The sequence below is a fragment of the Carassius carassius genome, chromosome 9 (genome assembly GCF_963082965.1).
Source record: "Carassius carassius chromosome 9, fCarCar2.1, whole genome shotgun sequence".
Lineage (NCBI taxonomy): Eukaryota > Metazoa > Chordata > Actinopteri > Cypriniformes > Cyprinidae > Carassius > Carassius carassius.
In genome coordinates, this window is record NC_081763.1 from 14,714,378 (window position 1) to 14,733,888 (window position 19,511).

The 19,511-nt window shown below is 35.9% G+C and overlaps 2 protein-coding genes across 4 annotated transcripts in view; both read left to right on the top strand.

Moving 5' to 3' along the window:
• The window catches only part of LOC132149040 (signal transducer and activator of transcription 3), a 31,388-nt gene extending 21,396 nt beyond the window's left edge, over nt 1-9,992 (top strand). For 2 of the 3 annotated variants that reach the window (XM_059557936.1, XM_059557937.1), the window contains 13 exons: nt 297-344; nt 432-515; nt 2,176-2,274; nt 2,364-2,499; nt 3,353-3,405; nt 3,514-3,608; nt 3,713-3,852; nt 4,044-4,262; nt 4,796-4,838; nt 5,759-5,818; nt 8,567-8,667; nt 8,761-9,229; nt 9,264-9,992. In XM_059557936.1, coding sequence (XP_059413919.1) covers nt 297-344; nt 432-515; nt 2,176-2,274; nt 2,364-2,499; nt 3,353-3,405; nt 3,514-3,608; nt 3,713-3,852; nt 4,044-4,262; nt 4,796-4,838; nt 5,759-5,818; nt 8,567-8,667; nt 8,761-8,867 — 1,185 coding nt within the window. In that variant the 3' untranslated portion in view covers nt 8,868-9,229; nt 9,264-9,992. The remainder of the gene's footprint in view (nt 1-296; nt 345-431; nt 516-2,175; nt 2,275-2,363; nt 2,500-3,352; nt 3,406-3,513; nt 3,609-3,712; nt 3,853-4,043; nt 4,263-4,795; nt 4,839-5,758; nt 5,819-8,566; nt 8,668-8,760; nt 9,230-9,263) is intronic. The other variant, XM_059557938.1, reaches the window with a different exon arrangement.
• A 6,486-nt stretch (nt 9,993-16,478) lies between these two features.
• The window catches only part of LOC132148738 (inactive phospholipase C-like protein 2), a 149,281-nt gene continuing 146,248 nt past the window's right edge, over nt 16,479-19,511 (top strand). Inside the window, exon 1 of the mRNA XM_059557435.1 lies at nt 16,479-16,626. The gene's annotated coding sequence lies outside the window, so the exon portion shown is untranslated. The remainder of the gene's footprint in view (nt 16,627-19,511) is intronic.

The window sequence follows — 19,511 nt, forward strand, 5'->3', positions numbered from 1 at the left end:
ATGATTTATATTTTACATATATTTTACATATATTTCTTAAATATATACATATAAGTGTACATACATATTATGTAAACACAAACTTTTTTTTAATGCAATATTTTCATAAAAATAAACCCCTGGGACATAGTCACATTTACATTTTTACAGTTAATTACATAATTACATACAATTACATAATTTATATATTTTTATTGATTAATTTTTTTTTTATTTCCCTACAAGCTTCAAGAAGACTACTGTAGATCAGCTGAATGTTACTCGACTTAGTCCTCACTTGTTCCTCTGTTTTTCAGACTCTTCGAGAGCAGAGATGTGGTAATGGCGGCCGAACCAACAGTGATGTAAGTCTTTGTATAATGATAATTATATCACAGTATTTGATTTGAAGAAGTCGATGTAAGCGTTGACCTTTGGCCTCTGAACTACAGGCGTCTCTGATAGTGACCGAAGAACTGCACCTGATCACATTTGAGACAGAAGTCTACCACCAAGGACTAAAGATCGACCTTGAGGTGATAAAATCTACAGATGTTTAAAAGATTAGTTCATTTAAAAGACTATCGGTATTTTAGAATAAAATCAAATGTCAGACATGTCTTATCATGCCAGGATACCTGCCATCACTAAAGCTCTGTCCTGTTTATCAAATCAAAGATGATAATATTATTAATCTCTGAGTGCCATTTAAGACCATCACATTGCTTCTGTTGGTTGATTCAACGTCCTGAAAGCCAGTAAATTCATTGTGATAGGCTGTCTTCATGGTACCAGCCATAGGAAGATATAAATATTAGTGCTGTCAACGTTAACGCGTTAACGCATGCGATTAATTTTTGTCTGGTTTAACGTGTCAAAATATTTAACGCAATTAACGCAGCATCCGTATTTTCTGCCATCCGTTGGCTAGCTTTACATTATATGATCACGCTCTTATTAATTTAAATGCTTTTAAACATTTCAAGCGCGGCAAGACAAAAGAGAATGCGCTGTCTGTGAATGCCCTTATGTGACAAATACACACGTACACACACACACACACAATGAATAGACAGGGTGCCAGAATTCAGTTCTCTTAAGCGCTTGAACTAACAATAAACATCCCAAAGTGCCAGTTTTGTCGATTATCCTCATAGGAGCAATCTTAAATTAAATGATTTATATAAAGTCTAAAATGAACAAAAAGAGTTGTGAGAGAATGAGGCGAGATCCATAGACAGTATATAAACGGTGAGATCCGCGTGTCTGTCTGCTCTTAAAGGGACAGCAGCCAATAAAGCTTCCTGTCAGTAAAGTTAAAGAACAAAGGGAACAGAGAAAATGACTCGCTGCTCTTGACTAAATAACTTTTGTAGCTTTAATAAGGATTAACTATTTAATTTATAGTTTATGCAGTGCAGACTGCATATAACTTTGATAACTTTATTAAATTTCTGTATATTTCCTAACTGTTAAGACAGGAAGGGCAGGAGTAAACATGACATTTATTATGGGTTTATGTTAGCATTGTTTTAAGTTTACTTAAATTAAAAACTGTTATATTTTTGAAGCCTAATAATAAATGTAAAAAAAAAAAAAAAAATCAGTAGCTGTATTAATATCCGTAATACTGGCCTTCATTCATAAAAAGATGCCATTTAAACAAGTATTTAAAATATACTGTCTTTATGTTGTTTCTACATTAATTTGATTAACTGTGAAATTATTACATTAAAAAATATATTAAAAACTTACAAAAACATTTATTTTTTTATTCCGATTAATTTGCGATTAATCACAGAAAAAATGTGTGATTAATCTAGTTAAAGTTTTTAATCGATTGACAGCACTAATAAATATGTAACCATGCAGCGTGTCCTTGGGAAATCTGCCACCTATTAAACTCATAAACGCACACAGTGCTGCCTACATGCCTATTATGTGCTGATAAGAGTACATTCAGGGTCATTTCTTTTCTGTGGATGGACACAACAGGGTCACACAAAATGCCAACACACACAGCAGGTTAATTAAATGAGATAATTAAGCCATTCGGGATTCGGCTCTGTTTGCTTGAGAATTGTTCAGCCTTTAGGTCTCTATTTGTACTAATCAGATTTCTACCTGAGCAAGATGTACAAAAAGTGCAGAATTTGTTATTCTCATTTATATATAAATGTTTTTATCTCTGTGCAGACACATTCTCTCCCAGTGGTGGTCATCTCTAATATCTGTCAAATGCCAAATGCATGGGCGTCCATCCTGTGGTACAACATGCTGACTAACCATCCCAAGGTTTGAAATGAATCCACAGCCAGCCGTACTTCCTGTTAGCACAAGAGCTTATATACGTTGCTAAGAATTCTTCCTCTCTATCTTCACAGAATGTGAATTTCTTCACCAAACCTCCAGTAGGAACATGGGATCAGGTGGCTGAGGTGCTCAGCTGGCAGTTTTCATCCACAACCAAGAGAGGCCTTACCATCGAGCAGCTCACCACACTTGCTGAGAAACTTCTGGGTATGTGTGTGTTTGTGTGTTCTGATATCCAGTGGAGTTCTTCTGGGATTTTTTTTTAATATTAAAACCTGGAAATGAATTAATGTAACCCTGGACCACAAAACCAATCTTAATCCACTGTGTTATATTTGTAGCTATAGCCACAAATACACTGTATGGGTAAAAAAAAATAGATTTTTCTTTTATGCCAAAATTCATTGGGATATTAAGATCTTGTTCCAGGAAGATATTTTGTAAATTTCCTACTGTAAATATATCAAAGCTTCATCTTTGATTAGTAATATGCATTGTTAAGAATTCATTTGGAAAAATTTAAAGGTGATTTCTCAATATTTAGATTTTTTTTGCACCCTCAGATTCCAGATTTTCAAATGGTTGTATCTCGGACAAATATTGTCCTATCCTAACAAACCATACATCACTGGAAAGATTTCAGATGATGTATATCAAAATTTCGGAAATTTTAGATCTGTTCAGTGATTTCAGGTAAAGTTAATCCCATGATTTATTTGGCTTTGTACAATATCTTTTAAAAATTGGGATGAACAAGATTTGGCTGATTTTAATTGAAATAATTGATTCCAGTGATACAAAGCTGAATTTTCAGCAGTTATTACTCCAGTCTTTAGTGGAGATCACTGTAATATGCTGATTTGCTGAAATGTTTCTAATTATTATCAATGTTAGAAACCACTGTGTTGATTAATAGCAACATGCATTTCCATTCAAAATCAGCATCAGCAATGGATTGATATGAATTTTGTATCAAATCTTTACTGGCACTTTTAATCATTTGCACCCTTGCCACATTCTCCGTGCATCTCTGAATGGTGTATTCTCTGTTTTTGTGTAGGTCCTTGTGTAAACTACTCTGGATGCCAGATAACATGGGCTAAGTTCTGTAAAGTATGTTGCTATAGAAAACTTTTGTTTCTTATTCTTTAAGTTTAGAGCAAATCAGACCAGCTGATGGAGTTTATATCAAAGTATCCTAAACATGTTTGTGTGTTGCAGGAGAACATGGCAGGAAAAGGTTTCTCATTCTGGGTGTGGCTAGACAACATTATTGACCTCGTCAAGAAATATATTTTGGCTCTATGGAATGAAGGGTGAGAACTCTTGCTGTACTCTGTTGTGTGCATTCATGCAGTATTCATAGTTCATTACATCAGTCACTGCTTGGGTGGTTAAATCAAGCTTTTGTGTGTGTCAGGTATATTATGGGCTTCATCAGTAAAGAAAGAGAGAGGGCAATCCTGAGCCCAAAGCCTCCTGGGACATTCCTGCTGCGCTTCAGCGAAAGCAGCAAAGAGGGAGGCATTACCTTCACCTGGGTTGAGAAGGACATCAATGGTGAATGCATTTCCATGTACATCATATTGTGTGTGTTGTGTTAGACTTCTCAAAAGATCAATACATTGGTACCTTTGTAAAAAAAAAAAGTGTCTAAAATTGTATACGTTATTGAATCAACTACAGAACTACAGTCGTGATGACTGTTGTTTAAATGTGTGAAGCATTTGTGCTTCTGTACGTATGTGCAGGCAAGACCCAGATCCAGTCGGTGGAACCGTACACTAAGCAGCAGCTCAACAGCATGTCTTTCGCCGAGATCATCATGGGCTACAAGATCATGGATGCCACCAACATCCTCGTCTCGCCGCTGGTCTACCTCTACCCTGAGATCCCCAAAGAGGAGGCGTTTGGCAAGTACTGCCGCCCCGAGGCCCAGCCTGACACCGAATTCCCTGATCCTGGATGTGGTGCGTGTGTTAGCCGCAATATAGTTCATTCTGGCTTGGAATAACAGTACATCTGTCAGTTGCTAATAGAAACTTGAAGTTTGTTTCCTATCAAATTATTTATTTCGGAGACCACTATTTTAGTATTGGAAGTCCACTGAATGGGTGTTGTTTACCAGAAACTGTTAGCTTCTGAGAAAATTGTCTAAGAATAACAGAAGAGAGAATGCAAAAGCGTGACTTTAATTTTTGGTAAGACACATTAGAGTTAATAAAATTTGGGGTCAATAAGATTTTTATTTATTTATTTTTAAGAAATGAATGCTTTCATTCAGCAAGCACGCATTAAATTGATGAAAAGTAACCGTAAATAATTTTATTTTGATTAAAAAAAAAAAACAAAAACTTATATTAAGTTTTTGTATTTTTCTGTACATGTTTGAATGTTAATTTTTGTGTAAGCTGTGCCTTTAAGAAAAGAAAACAGATTGCTTTTTTATTGAAAAATCTGAATTCTCCCTGTTCAATAACACAGTCATTTGTTGTCCTTTCAGTAATTCAGCCTTACCTGAAGACCAAGTTCATCTGTGTCACCCCGTGAGTAGCATTTCTTTCTTCTTTAGCACAGTATGTGTGTGAATGATTGACCACCCTGGAGTCTGTGTTTTCTCTCTGTCCTCTTGTAAACTTTGAAATCTCTGGTGACCCTTTAGGCAGGAGCACATGCAAATATACTCCTCTCAATTCTCTTTACAACATGGATCAGAGATGTAGCCACTACTAAATCTGCCAAGGACCCTTCACAGCATCCTTTAAACCACAGTCTTGAGAGAGAAAGAGAGAAACCTTAATTTGAAAAACTAATTAAAGGAAGCTCAGGCTTAACTTTGACTTTTAAAAGAATTAGCACCCATGACTTCTGGGTAATCGTTGTGTAAACACTTTGCAGCCATGCCATTTTTTTTTTTTAATTGAAGATTTTAAAATTCAACATTTTATAAAATGTATTTAATTAAATAAACAAAAAATCCACTTGAATTAAAAATACACAGAGTTTACTTTTAATATGTTCCTCAAAATATACTGTATAATTCATTGTTTTCAGTGCACATTATTTAAAAAAGTAGTTGTCTTTTTAATCTATGTTGTTGGTGGTAGACATTTCAAATAGAACTTGCTCTGCCTCTAAAACCCCACCGAATGGGTTTTGAATGTTAATGTTAATGTTGATTTTACAATAATGAGACAGTCAGGTTTACATTGTTATTCCGTGTTAATAGACATAGATAGTATAAACTGTAACGCATCATACTGTACATACTGATTACTGTACATTAGGTAACAAGCTTGACTACACAAAAAGATATGAATGGTATAGAAGATGCTTCAGTCTCAGTCTTACTTGAATCACAAATGCTTTGTGTTTGTAGAGGGCTTGGATTTACTGGAGGTATTGTATGTGAGTGTGTGTGTGTGTGTGTGTGTTAGGCAGGCTGTAAACTGACCTCTCTTCATAGGTGTCCTTCCGTCTTCATGGACTTCCCGGACAGTGAGCTGCTTGGGAACGGCTTCCCTGGGTAGGCACTAGGGAGCTGCTTTATGTGTGTGTATGAGACATGAACGTTTGTGGTCAAACACACTCCTGTAGTCATCTGCTAACATAGATTAGTCCTTTTAACATCTCTAGAGCTTGACCGAGGGTTTCTGTTTCATCACTTTATAACAAGAGCTCTGGATGTCACTGGATTTCTGTCAAAGTTAGAAGGCTAGAATTGCTGTTTCATACGTCTCTAAATCTGTTTTGTGTCACTGAACTAGTTCTTCTATAGACAGGGGAATATTTTTAGCATTTTCTACTTCACTTCTAAGCTCACGGTCTAACTTTTCTGTAGCCGTATGCAAAATATTTTCACACTTTGGAAAGAAACTGGTCACCTTCTCTCTCCTATTCATTTCATTTCCCCATCTTCCAGTTTTCTCTTTTTTCCCCTCATAGAAGTGCTATGAACAGAGTGTTTCGTGTGTCTGGTATATGTTTTGCTTCATCTGTATTTTAAACAGTGTGGAGGAAATTGTTTATGAGACTCATGTCACACATGTGACCCTTTTTATGGCTACAGTGTCTACAGGAACTTTCAAAGTATCACAAATATGATGAAAACACTATTTCAACCCAGAATACATTGAATATATTTTGACATTTCCAACAAATATGGAAGCATAAAAATCATTTAAGTAATATTATCACCTGTTAGAAATGAAAATTATATATAATGCTGATTACAAGTTTTATATACACATCGATAAATACTGGCAATTTTTATTAACAAAACAACTGTATTAACTGTAACACTAGTTACAATAATAGAACCGTTTTAGTGTAATATTAGCAGAGGCTGTTGATAGACGTTAAGATGTTGTCTCCAGGGCATTCTGGGTGTTTCATAACCTGGATGTGGCAAGAGAGACGAGAAAACTGACCAACATCCGCACAACTGAGCTCACTATATGGAGCACATCCACTCATAACTCGTATCACTGTTGATACACACATCATGCTGCAAGTTCTGTATTACCTGAGGTTCTGTTGTTCGTAGAACATATTGTGGTCATATTAGCTGTTTGTGATTTATGTTTTGCTTGCAAAATTTTTCAGAAAACACTGCTACCTCTGATTGGCCAGTTCTAAATGGAACTAACCAAACTTCAGTGTCTGCAAGAATATTCTTTGCAGCCTTTTGTACTCCGTAATCTAAAATTAATTTACATTCATATTTTCATTGTTAGGACAAACGATTCAGCGGTAACTGAAACATTTAACACTCACACTAACATTTTGTGAGACTTGGGGTTAAAGAACCAGCCAAAATCTGAACAAATTTGCACTTTTGGCTCTTTTGGTGATCCAGGATGGAAAACAAGTTCTTGGCTTAAACTTTTATTGCCAATCTTCTCAAAGTGCTCTTTCATCTTGGACAGTAAATTCTCCAGATTAGTTCTGGTAATGATACTGGATTGTGAAAGTTTCTTACCACGTCTGTTATGGCTAGAACTGTACTGCAATGCTTTCTAACAACTTACCATTTATCATACTGCAAACATAAACCGAATGTAACTCCTTAATATAATATATGCCCAAAATAGTTTTAACATTGTTTTTGGGCATCTTACAACTTGATTTTTCAATTTACTGTTTTGAATTGCTCTAAACAAACCAAAATCAGAGTAAGAAGATAGTTTTGGTGTCGCCTTTTGGATTCTTTTGGAACCACCTCTATATAGCAAATAAATACACACATCAAGGTATTGATTCTATAAAATCAACAAAGCCTTGTTTAATTTACCAGCAACCTGAAACTCTAGACGAGATTAAAAACTAGTAAATGCCGTTGAGTAATCTGAAAATACTAATGACTGATACATTTGTATCATTGGATTAGTTTGATGTGCTGTTCATGAGTGTGTAACTTAACCACATTATCTGATCTCTTGTTCCCTTCGCTCTGGATCAAACTTCTGGACCACTGCTTGTGTTTTTAATACAGACACAACTATGCTTGATTGAGACTTCAGGCTCCCTTAAGTTATGTTTGTTTTCACTTCCTATGCTTGTCTCAACACAAGCACAAAATAGTGCAAAAGTACTGCTTTAACAATATAACAAAGTGTGTAAAAATAGGCACAGGCAAACTTTGACCCTTGGTAAATCAATCCCCAGGGTAAGACTAACGGGCAGCCAAGCAGAAAGCCATTGACTGGGTCAGATATAAGTGTATGTCAGCATGTTTCTTTGTTAATACCATTCAAAAGTAGTGTGTGTGCTGTTGGTTTTTTAAACAACACATGAATGTAATTGTAGTATAGTACTTTTTCCATGTTCTATTAAAATTGATGAATCACAGCATTTACAGCTCAGGTTATTCAATGCCATCAAAATGACACATCTGTCATAATTTGTTCCCGTCATCTGGTTCCAAACCTCTGTGACCACATTGAAGTGCACTTACTTCCATTATATGGACAAAAAGACACAGGCATTTTTTTAAAATGTCTTTTATGTCCAACAGCAGAAAGTAAGTCGTACAGGTTTGGAACGCCATGAGAGTGAATGGATAGTGAATGCACTTTTCATTTAAGTTCACAAGTGATGCTTATGTGTATGACTTTGAGTGTGGGAATGTGTGTGGATGATACATGAATATTAGAGTGAAGGTTAACACCTTACATGGCGAATGAACGCTCCGATCTTTCTAACAGTTGAATGTGATGTTTGTTCATTTGTAGCTTGTGTGTCATTTCTAATGTGTGCCTTCTTTCTGTTGCAGGACTAACTCTGGAAACACAAGTGATTTGTTCCCTATGTCCCCTCGTACACTCGACTCTCTCATGCACAATGAAGCCGCCGAGGCCAACCCAGGACCTCTTGGTAAGTCACAAAACCGCTTTCTTAATATCAATATCCATTACACACTTGTGCAAACATTTTAGGGTCTCATCCCGTGTTTCCGTTTCCCTCCAGAATCTCTCACTCTGGACATGGAGTTGAGCTCTGATCATGCCTCACCAATGAGAGAAGGGTTTGCAGCCGCGACCGTCTCGGATATGGACACCTGCAGAAATGCTTAGTTTTCCAACATTTTAGGGTTTTTTATTTTATAATTTTTTTTTTAAATTTGGTAATTATGTACATAATGCTTAGGTGCTACATCTGCATTTTCTCTCCGAGCCATTCTTTAGTTTCTTCTCAGTTTTTACAGTCATAGCCAAAAGTGTGCAAACACGCTAAAACCTTAACCTTTTATCCTTGTATCAACATTAATAATACGCAGTTGAACTCATTCAGTGGTTAAGATGCAATTTTTGGCTTTTTTCACGGGAATGTGAGACCTTCAAGGCCATTAACATTTGACTTTTTTTTTACTTTGTCAATAAAAGTGTGAATATAAAGGCTCTTTAACAAGTTTAGTTGCAGACATTTGGCCATGACTGTATAGTATCCATATGATTAATTTTTTGTAATAGGAATAGGCTTAGACTTACAGTGGACTTACAGTGTTAACAAACTGTCTGCATAGCATAGGGCCAGTGAATTCTTTGTTGATCTTTTGAAATGAGTGTGAAGGGCTGTTAACTTTACAGTAGTATCAATGGTCTGGTTTATTACAGAAGTATCATTCATAGTGAGATCATAAGTTGTGAAGTAAGTTTGTGCATGCAGGTCTATAATGTCCCTTTTAGCTTCTAGTTTACGTGAATATACTGCATTTTAGAGTTGATGAAAAATATTTTACTCTTTTACTGGATGTCTTTGGGAAGTGAATGGAAGAACATAAATATATATCGATATAGATTACACATAAAGATGAGCATGTGTGATAATTCCATCATATTATAGTGTGCCCAATATGATGTTTGACTTGGATAGCAAGAAAAATCTTGCACGGGTCTATTATTGTAACATAATTAGATGGTAAATTTATATATATACAAAAATGCACACATATTTATAATTTCATTCTGTAATTCACTGATCTGTTGTGTTGTCATATAAGGTAGTGCTTCAAATGGAAATATGATTGAAAATGATGTTTCTTCATAAACTACTTTTTAAACGTCTGTCAATTTAAGATTGTTTCCCATTCTGTGTATCTGTCCTTCCACTCTCACTTTATAGTGTGTATACTATTATATATACACTGCACTATGTATATTCTCTGTATTGTACAATGAATTCTTGATGAGAAACCGTTATCAGCCTTTTGTGTCCTTGATGCATTCCTTCAGTTATCAGGGATATACACGACTAATCAAAAATTTGGGGTCAGATTTTTTAAAGAAATTAATACTTTTAGCGAGCAAAGACCCATTAAATTGATTAAACCATCAGTAAAGACATTTTTTACAATTTTAGATTTGTATTTTTTTATTTGAAATAATGATTTGCAAGAAAATAGAAAAAAGGCGGAACGCCTGGGCTCCAAAAGTACATCAACTTAAGAAACTATCACAAAGGTGACGTTTCAAGCACGCTGTTCATCAGAAATAAAGTTTTGCATTCATCTAAGAATCGTGAAAAAATGGTTTCCTCAAAAATATTCAACTGTTTTAGCACTGATAATAATTAAACCTGTTTCTTGATCATCAATCAGCATATTAGAATGATGATCATGTGACACTGGAGACTGAGTAATAATGCTAAAAACTCAACTTTACCATCACAAGAGTAAATTACATTTAAAACATCATAATAGAATATATATATATATATATATATATATATATAAATGCAGTCCTGGTGAGTTTACATTTATTCATTTAGCTGATGCTTTGGATAAAAGCGACTTACTATTGCTATATATATGTCAGAGGTCACATGCCTCTGGAGCAACTAGGGGTTAAGTGTCTTGCTCAGGGACACATTGGTGTCTCACAGAGGATTCAAATCCAGGTCTCTCACACCAAAGGCATGTGTCTTATCCACTGCGCCAACACCAAACTTTTGAACGGTAGCGTATGTCACTGTTAGGTATACTTTCAAATACCACAACATCGGACTACACATTACATAGACTAGAGTTCGAGAAATCAGGGCTGGCATTTACATGTTTTTCCTGTAATAAATGGCTCTGAATAATTGCTCTGTGGGGGCATTTTATCAGTCAGTGGAACATAATGCAGTGATAATGTTTCAGTGGATATTTAAAGGTCATTCTTCCAAAATGAATTTCATCTGCCTTTACGCAAAAGGTAATTACTGAGTGTTTATCTCTCTCTGTCTACCTGTCATTACCCCAGCCATTATGCTCGATAGGTTAAAAAGAGATAGCCCAGAGAAACCAGAGAAACCCCATACTGGACATGGCACATTGACCTTTCGTCAGGGTTTTTGATTAGATGTCCAGCTGTTTGCAGTAATGATGTTTTTATTTCAAATGTTTGCACTTGAGGAGACCAGAGACTCAGGAGGACTAAGAATAAATCATTTTAAACTATATTATGCCTGTGTAAATTAGAAAGGAATCAGGATTTTATTTGGTTTAACTTTTTTTTCAACCCAAATTCCACAATGCAGCGTTACAGTCATTGTAGTAAGTATATTTTATCCCTGGCAAGCCCTCTGTGAAATTGCACTGATTCTGACAGTTTATTTAAAAATCAGTCTATGAATCATAACAGCTTACTAAAGATGTGCCATTAAAAACATCTTTACTATTTGCATAAGTTGTAGGTTCTTAATTCTGCTTTTTAGCTAATCTTTCATATTGCTTATAAAATAATGGAGAAAATGCATTATTGTACATGTATATGTTTTTTTTTACAATTGTTCATCATGATTACTGGTTATTGCAGAGGCAAATAACTGAAGACTGAATATGTTGGAAGTCGTGGCCTAGTGGTTAGAGAGTATGACTCCTAAGGTTGTGGGTTCGAGTCTTGGGCCGGCAATAACACGACTGAGGTGCCCTTGAGCAAAGCACTGAACCCCCAACTGCTCCCCGGGTTCCACAGCAAAAATGGCTGCCCACTGCTCCGGGTGTGTGTTCACAGTGTGTGTGTGTGCACTTTGGATGGGTTAAATGCAGAGCACGAATTCTGAGTATGGGTCACCATACTTGGCTGTATGTCACTTCACTCACTCACTCACTCACTCACTTGTTTTACAGAAACTGTCAGCATACTAACAAATCCCATTTGAAATAAAGCTGTTACTTTGAGAATACTCTGATGGATTTGATGTTATTTTGTTTGATTATAAAGCCATGAGAATGATTTAAAGAACAAAAACAAAAATATTAGCTTTTTCATGAGCCAATTTGTATTTCTGTATTGCAGTATATTAATTATATAGTTAATGAATGAATATATTTTTTTAAAGGAAAAGAGGATGTGAATGAAAGCAATATTACGAATAGAGGACTTATTTTAGCCTGAAGCAACAGTTTTAAGTTAAAAATGTCTTAATGATAGATTTGTTTATTACAAACATACAGCTTATCACTTACTAATACATTAATTGATGGACTGGAGTCGTGTGGATTGCTTGTGGATTATTGTGATGTTTCCATCAGCTGTTTGGACTGGCATTCTGATGGCACCCATTCACAGAGGACCCATTGTTGTCCCCACGAGGAAACAAACTCATCTGCATCTTATATGGCCTTAGGGTGAGTAAGTGTTTACTGTTGGGGCTATTCGTATTCCTTTAATATCAAGAGAGAGATTCACTCTGTGTTTGTGAATCTATATACAATAATAAGAGATGCAAAAATATACACATCTACATTTGAATAAGGGACACAAACACATCAACTTATTGTCAATGAAAAACTAAATCTTTGCCCTCTGATAGCAATCCCCCATCCTCCGCTCTCTCTGGGAGAGAGAATATGCTGAATCAGTGTTTTCATCTTGCCAAGATGGAGTCCATCCAATGCAGGTTGTTTATTAGCTGCACAGGAAGAGCTGTGCAGGGCAACTATGTGTTGGAGCCCATTTATCTCTTTTCAGTATGTACTTGTGAAAATTAAGTGTTTCCTATAACACTGACCAGCATTCACTCACACACATGCAGCTGATATTTATCATTAAACTCAAAGAATATGGCGTGCTTGCTATTTGACACTTTACATTGAATACTTCACACCCTGAACTTGTCTACAGTATCCAGCGAGATGATTCCAACAAGAATATTCAATGCGTAAAGGGCCCCAATTATGGAGTTTTGAAAATCACATTTCATGTAGTGTGTAATGCAGTTGTGGCCTATGTGAAGGGTGAATCATTCAACAAATCGTTTGAATCGTTGAGAAATAAAGTAAAATTAAATTCATATTATAAGAAGATAAAAGTTTTTATTTATTGTTTTTACCTTGTATGTAAACCTGTTGTTGGGACCCCCGAAGCCAAATTATAAACATTTGCTCTTTTATCAATCCTCATGCCTGTGAATGTGTTGTTTAACCAGCAGGGGGCAATATTAACCTACTCAATACGACTGCACTCATTTAATTAACGTATTTAGGAGATAATGCAATAACTGCAACAAGCCCATAAAGAATGAGTCTGCACAGAGAATTGTAGGCTAAGACACTTAAAATGAAAAATATATTATGCTCCTTTATTTGCTAGTTTTACTCCACTTTAGCTACCACTAATAAGACTTTCGTACGATTTTAGTCAAATATATTATAACTACAGATATGCTCTTTATCATGTCATGTAACCTGTAAAACATGCTTTGACACTAGTCTGCTGCTCGCAGTGTTTTGATCACAGCTTGCATCCTGCGCTTATTGCGTGCGTGTCCAACCTGGATCCGGTGCTCAACGCGGCTCAGATGTCCAATCGGACATATTCTTTTCCGTCTCCGAAGAACAGAGGACAGGAGAAATAACGGTCGCAACACTGCCAAAAAAAAAAAAAAAAAGAAGCGGATCTCCTTCAAGATCTGGTCCTTTCCCAGAGCTGGACTCTCCTGAGCCGCTAAAAGTGCTGAGCTCGCAGCTGAAGTCAGTCTGTTCAGAAGCAGACGCCTACGTGCTAATATACATCTACATAATCAGCACAACTGGATTTACCTCTGGCTAATATCCTAGTATCGTAGCGCATTTTAACCTACCCTTGCGAAATTAATGATAATAGATTATGTATTTGCAAAAGCTATTATATAGCTATATATACAATACTAGTCAAAAAAGCAGTAATATTGTGAAATAGTTTTACCATTTAAAATAATTGCTTTCAATTTGAATATTATATTTTTAAATATAATGTATTCCTGTGATTTCAAGGTTGATTTTTTTTCAGCATCATTACTGCAGTCTTCAGTGTCACACGATCCTTCAGAAATCATTCTAGTCTGATACTAAAAAAAAGTCATACTTTTTTTCAGAGAACATCTGATCTTTTAATCTTTCTATTCATCCTTAAAAAATGTACTTAACTGTTTTAAATAATAATGATATTTTTTTTCTGGGCAGCAAATTAGCAATAGAATGATTTCTGAAAGATCATGTGACACTGAAGACTAGAGTAATGATGCTGAAAAATCCAGCTTTACCATCACAGGAATGAATTACATTTTAAAATCTATTCAAATAAAACGCAGTGATTTTAAATAGTACAAATAATTCACAATATTACTGCTTTTGCTGTATTTTGAATCAAAATTAAATAACTGCAGGCTTGGTGAGTAGAAGAGAATTCTAAAAGGTTTATGATACATATTTTATACCATCATTATTATTCATACCAAGATCAGAGAGTAATTAGAAATAAATGCATGCATTTTCATGTTTGCAATACTTTTAAGACTTAATTTCCAGGATTTAACAATGCGCAATGTTTTAATTCCCTTACATTTACAGGTTTTCTGTGACCGTGGAAACTGTGTTCATGATGTTAAGCAGAGTATGCGCGCTTCAGCAGCTCAAGTAAACTGTTTTACTGCTGTATGTCCCTCAGCAGAGACAGTTCGACTCAAGTCACGAGCAAACGCTCAACGCCCAATCAGCAGTGCTCGCGCTCCGCTAACCGTCTTAATCTTTCATAGTCCTGCCTCCGTCCGCAGCGCATCTCTTTAACCTTTGGCACATCTAAAATAATAATTGGCCTTTTACGGCTTTTTAAAACAACTAAAGCGAACTACCTTACATGTAGCTTCCCTTACATTTCCTTGCATAAACTGCGCGACTCTCTTACCAGTGAAACAGCACCGGAAGCCGGCGGTTAGAAGTGCTAAAGAGAGTAGTTGATGAGAAGTCCGATTAATTTCCGCGAATCGGTTCTTTTGAACAGTTCGTTTAAGCGAACAGTTTCAAAGCACAGCGATTCCTTACGTCATGACGTACTAATACCATCACGTGGTCCCAGCTTGGCATGTTACGTGATAAATCGTACCGGTAGTCATATGTAGGTTATATATTATTTACATTGTGTCCCAGATCAGTTTGTTTGCAGCTCATAAAAAAACAAATTAATTTAGAACCTACATATAATTTGCAGCTTCATTAAAAATGCTAAAAAAAAGAAGAGTTTTTTACGTTTTGATAAAACCATATATTTTTTTGTATGTGTGTTGGTTTAAAGATCATGCAGATTTGTTTGTAACATTTCTACTGTACGCTTTTAAAAGCAATCTAGGCTACTTTTCCCTATCAAAAACGTTGTAATTTCCATAAGCAGATGTTCTTGGCCTGGTCCTTAATATACAAACACAACTTTTCTCCGCACAGATATTATTTATGGAACAATATAGGATATTCCTTACAAGAATAAATCACTTTTCTTTGACAACTGGTTCAAAAACAATCTTCTTTTAGTTGGAAAGCTTTTGAATTCACAAGGCAGACTTTACAACAGCTGAGATTTCTTACAGAAATATAATATTCCTGTAGCCTATGTTGAATATACTGTTTTCGATGCCATTTCCCCTTGTGTGTCTTTTCTGTTACAAGGTGCTTAATTTCCATGGCCATGTACTTACTCTCTGAATTTAACTGACACAGTGATTGGAAGTGTTTGCTTTTCTACAGATCAACAAAAAAATAACTATAAAATTAGAGCTCTTTTTCAGAGAGAGATAACAACAATTCCTTACATAATACCTTATTGGAATAGCATTGTACCTTGGGTGAAATTATGGACCTTACCTCAGAGATATCTGCTTCCCAATGAAGTAAAAGAAATAACATTTAAGATGATTCACAAATGTTACGTAGCTAAAGCTTTTCTTAAGAAATAAGTCAGACATTGAAGTGAGTTGCTGTTTTTGTCATTCTTCTGAAGACTTATCTTATTTTGTTTTAATGATGCTTTCTTTGGATTGTTTGACTATTCAAAAGAGAATAACAGAAAATAGGCTATTAGGATACATAATTAATTTATGTTTCCTATTAGCTAAATTTCACATTCATAAACAAACAGTTTACTGGCTCTAAACCTCTCTGTCTTTTATTCAAAGTGGAATTAGATAAGTATGTGGAAACTATTCATATTTCCTTTGATTTGATAGCTATGAAAACAGTATCTTTATATAATTTTTGTCTTTATTTATCATTTTAATTGTACTGCCTTAATGTTTTTATTGTTTATTGTAATATTTGTATTGTTTAATAATAATAAAAAAGGGATTCGGTAAAACGGTTCATACGATTCATTAATGCGATTCGACTCAAACGAACGATTCGCTTACGAATCGGACATCGCCGTCAGCGAGCGAGAGAGAGAGAGTAAGAGCAAGAGGAGGGGTAGAAGCAAACTGCGTAACCCTCTGCTGGTTGAAATAGACGGGGCAGAAAGATTGCCTTTCTGGGTCGTAGGCGCTTTACTGGAGCTTTGCTGCACTTTTATGCGAAACGACAGCGGATTTAGAAGACCTGCTGAGGTATGTTTCATGCATCTCTGCCCTTTCAGTGCGTCCCAAATGTTGTTGTCTATGTCAAATGTTGTTGTTTTAACAGCATAGTTGTTTACAAAACAAATGTCCTCGGTTGATCTGGTTGATGCTTCACTGGGCTGGACTTTTCGCGCTGAATTAAAGCTTTTTACGAGATCTCGGAACACATGACTTGTCTAATAGAATCTTTTCTAAAAGGTTCCTGTTCAGTTCAGACAGTTCGCGTTTGCCACCGGTGTTTCGCAAGCCCCCAAGCTCTTGCACCCTGTTTTTTTTGTTTGTTATTATCGGATCAACAGGCAGAGTCCAGCCCCCCTCCAGCACGCCTGTCAAGTCTCACGGACGGTCCAGCTCACATTTCCAGCTCCATTCTAGTCCAGCGAATGCAGCTCCATATTTCAGCGCGTTTGACCCGTTAGCATTTAAAGTTAATTCTGACACATTGAGCGCTCATGGGACGCTCCTGGGCCAAAGTTTTCGCCAGGCTGTTGAATTTACCGTCACGAGGGGAGAACTTGAGCGATAGTGCGGAGCTGTCAGTAAGCAGCTCTTCTTTTGGGCTCGTGGTTGAAGAGCCAAATTGGTTTCAGTGGGTGAAAGTTTGCTACGTTACGAAGAGTTAATGATTAAAACATTGAGGTAGTTCTGTCGCCATGATACAATACGGTTGTGACTGGAGATTTAAATAAAGCAAGAGTGTTATTAAAGCCATATCTCTTGCCAAAATGTGAAATGTCCTTCCGTTTCGAGGTGTCACATTCATTTGGGCCACGCGACTGGCACTGCAGATACAAGAAACAAGTAGATTACAAGAAAGGCGTGCTCGTTCGCTCATTTAGACGAGCTTTTACCGTTATGGGCTTTTTTTAATCATAGTGCAGTTATGTGTATCTGAGTTTATTAGGCCAACCGACTGTAGCAGTTGCCCTAGTGAGAAAGTGGAAGGCATGTTATCTATTTTTTCTCCTTTGATATTATCTTCCACAGCAGATTCTTTTATCTCCCATCATGCAATTTGATAGTTTCCGTTCAGCAGTGTCAAATGTGTGCATGCGTGAGCTTTTGTGCATTCATATAGCCTAGGCTAGACTGAGTAGTCTATACATGTGCGTTGTGCTTGTGTGATTTTCTTAGTGTGACTGTTTGTGAACACATTGCTTTTTAATATGCTCCTAAAATGTGCAGAACTCATAATTATGTATCTGATTTTTAGATGTATAATATACTGATATAACCTGATTTTTTTCCTCCTAAAGGGAAAGATATTTGATTTGGTTCATTTTGGTGAATTTGTGATAGCGTACTGAGAACTAAATCTTAATTGCAAGAGAATGTTGAAAATGACCAGAGACCCAGCTATGTAATTGTTAAGCCCTTTTGATGCTCAAACCCTTGATTAAACTTACCATGATTGCACACACACATCACAGACACGTTTATTTGACGTCTGCATTTGTGTTTGCTTATCTGCAATACATCTATAGGACATTTCCTATCAGATGTCAAATGGACGTCTAGAAAATATCTTTTAAGATGTTTATGATTTAGAATGTATGTAAAACTGACATCTTAGAGACGTCTGTCAGATGTTTGTACACAGCAGATGCTTTCCAGATAAAGCGATCTTTAACAGACATCTTGAAGATCTGGGTTAGTAATGATTGCAGTTCTTTCCAGTCGTAGTTCCAGTAGTATTCTAATATTGCTTATGACTCACATGTAATCAGAAGCAGACTACAAATAAAATCGATCCACAAGGGTCAACGCAGAAAATTTGCACGCATTCATTGAACGTTTATTTCTTCATTTATTTTTTGTTCAATCGTAAATAAACATTACATTGATCAAATTGAACTCTTCGTAATATGTTTTTAAAAGTGTTCTTTAATTGCTGTAATTGTCTGTTATGTTTTAATGGTGTGGTTTTTATTTACCCAGATAGCACACGTACGTCTGCAAGATGTCTGTTAGAGATTGCTTCTGCTGTGTACAAAGATCAAACATCTGTAAGATGTCAGTTTTAAATACATTCTAAATAAACTAAATAAAATAAAACATCTTAAAGACATTTTCTAAACGTCTATTTGACATCTAATAGGAAACGTCCTATATACGGATATACGGATACACGGATACGGATAGCAAACACTATAGACAATACGTCTTCAAATAGACGTCTCCTTGATGTACATGTGCTGTCAGGGTAGTATCTTGCCAACAGGTTATTTTGTTTTAATGTGCAGACAGTTAGATTATTGGTAAACTAGCTTAGCAAGTAGTGGCTACAGTAGTTCGGGAAGGGATTAGATGCATGACTTCCCAAACATCCCATCTGCTTGGTCACATTTTGTTGTACAAATGGCTACAGTAACAAGTTAATGCATTTCTGTGCTTTCCAAGAATCACTCATATTTTCAGATCAATGTTTTCATTTTTCATTGCTAAACTGACAATCACACACTTTAACATTGTCATCTTTTATGTAATTTGAGTAGTGAAGATGTTTGCTGTCTAGTGATTGAATGCAAGTAATTACCAGTGGCATTAACTAGATATATCTGTTAGATATGAATCCTTATATGAAGTTTGGGAAGGGATTAGATGCATGACTTCCCAAACATACCATCTGCTTGGTCACATTTTGTCGAGATAAAGCACTGCCTACTGGAAATACATAATACATTAGCAGTCGTGTTATATTTGGTAAAAATGTTAGCATTAGAGTGCATCAGACTGTGATGCCATGAATTAAATTAGATTTTTAGCCCAGTTTAGAAAATATTACATAAGTCTGAAGTATGCTCAGATTTAACATTGTGTCTTGTGTTTTTGTAGTAGCTCAACTGGAGAAGGCTTATGGAGTTTATGGGTTT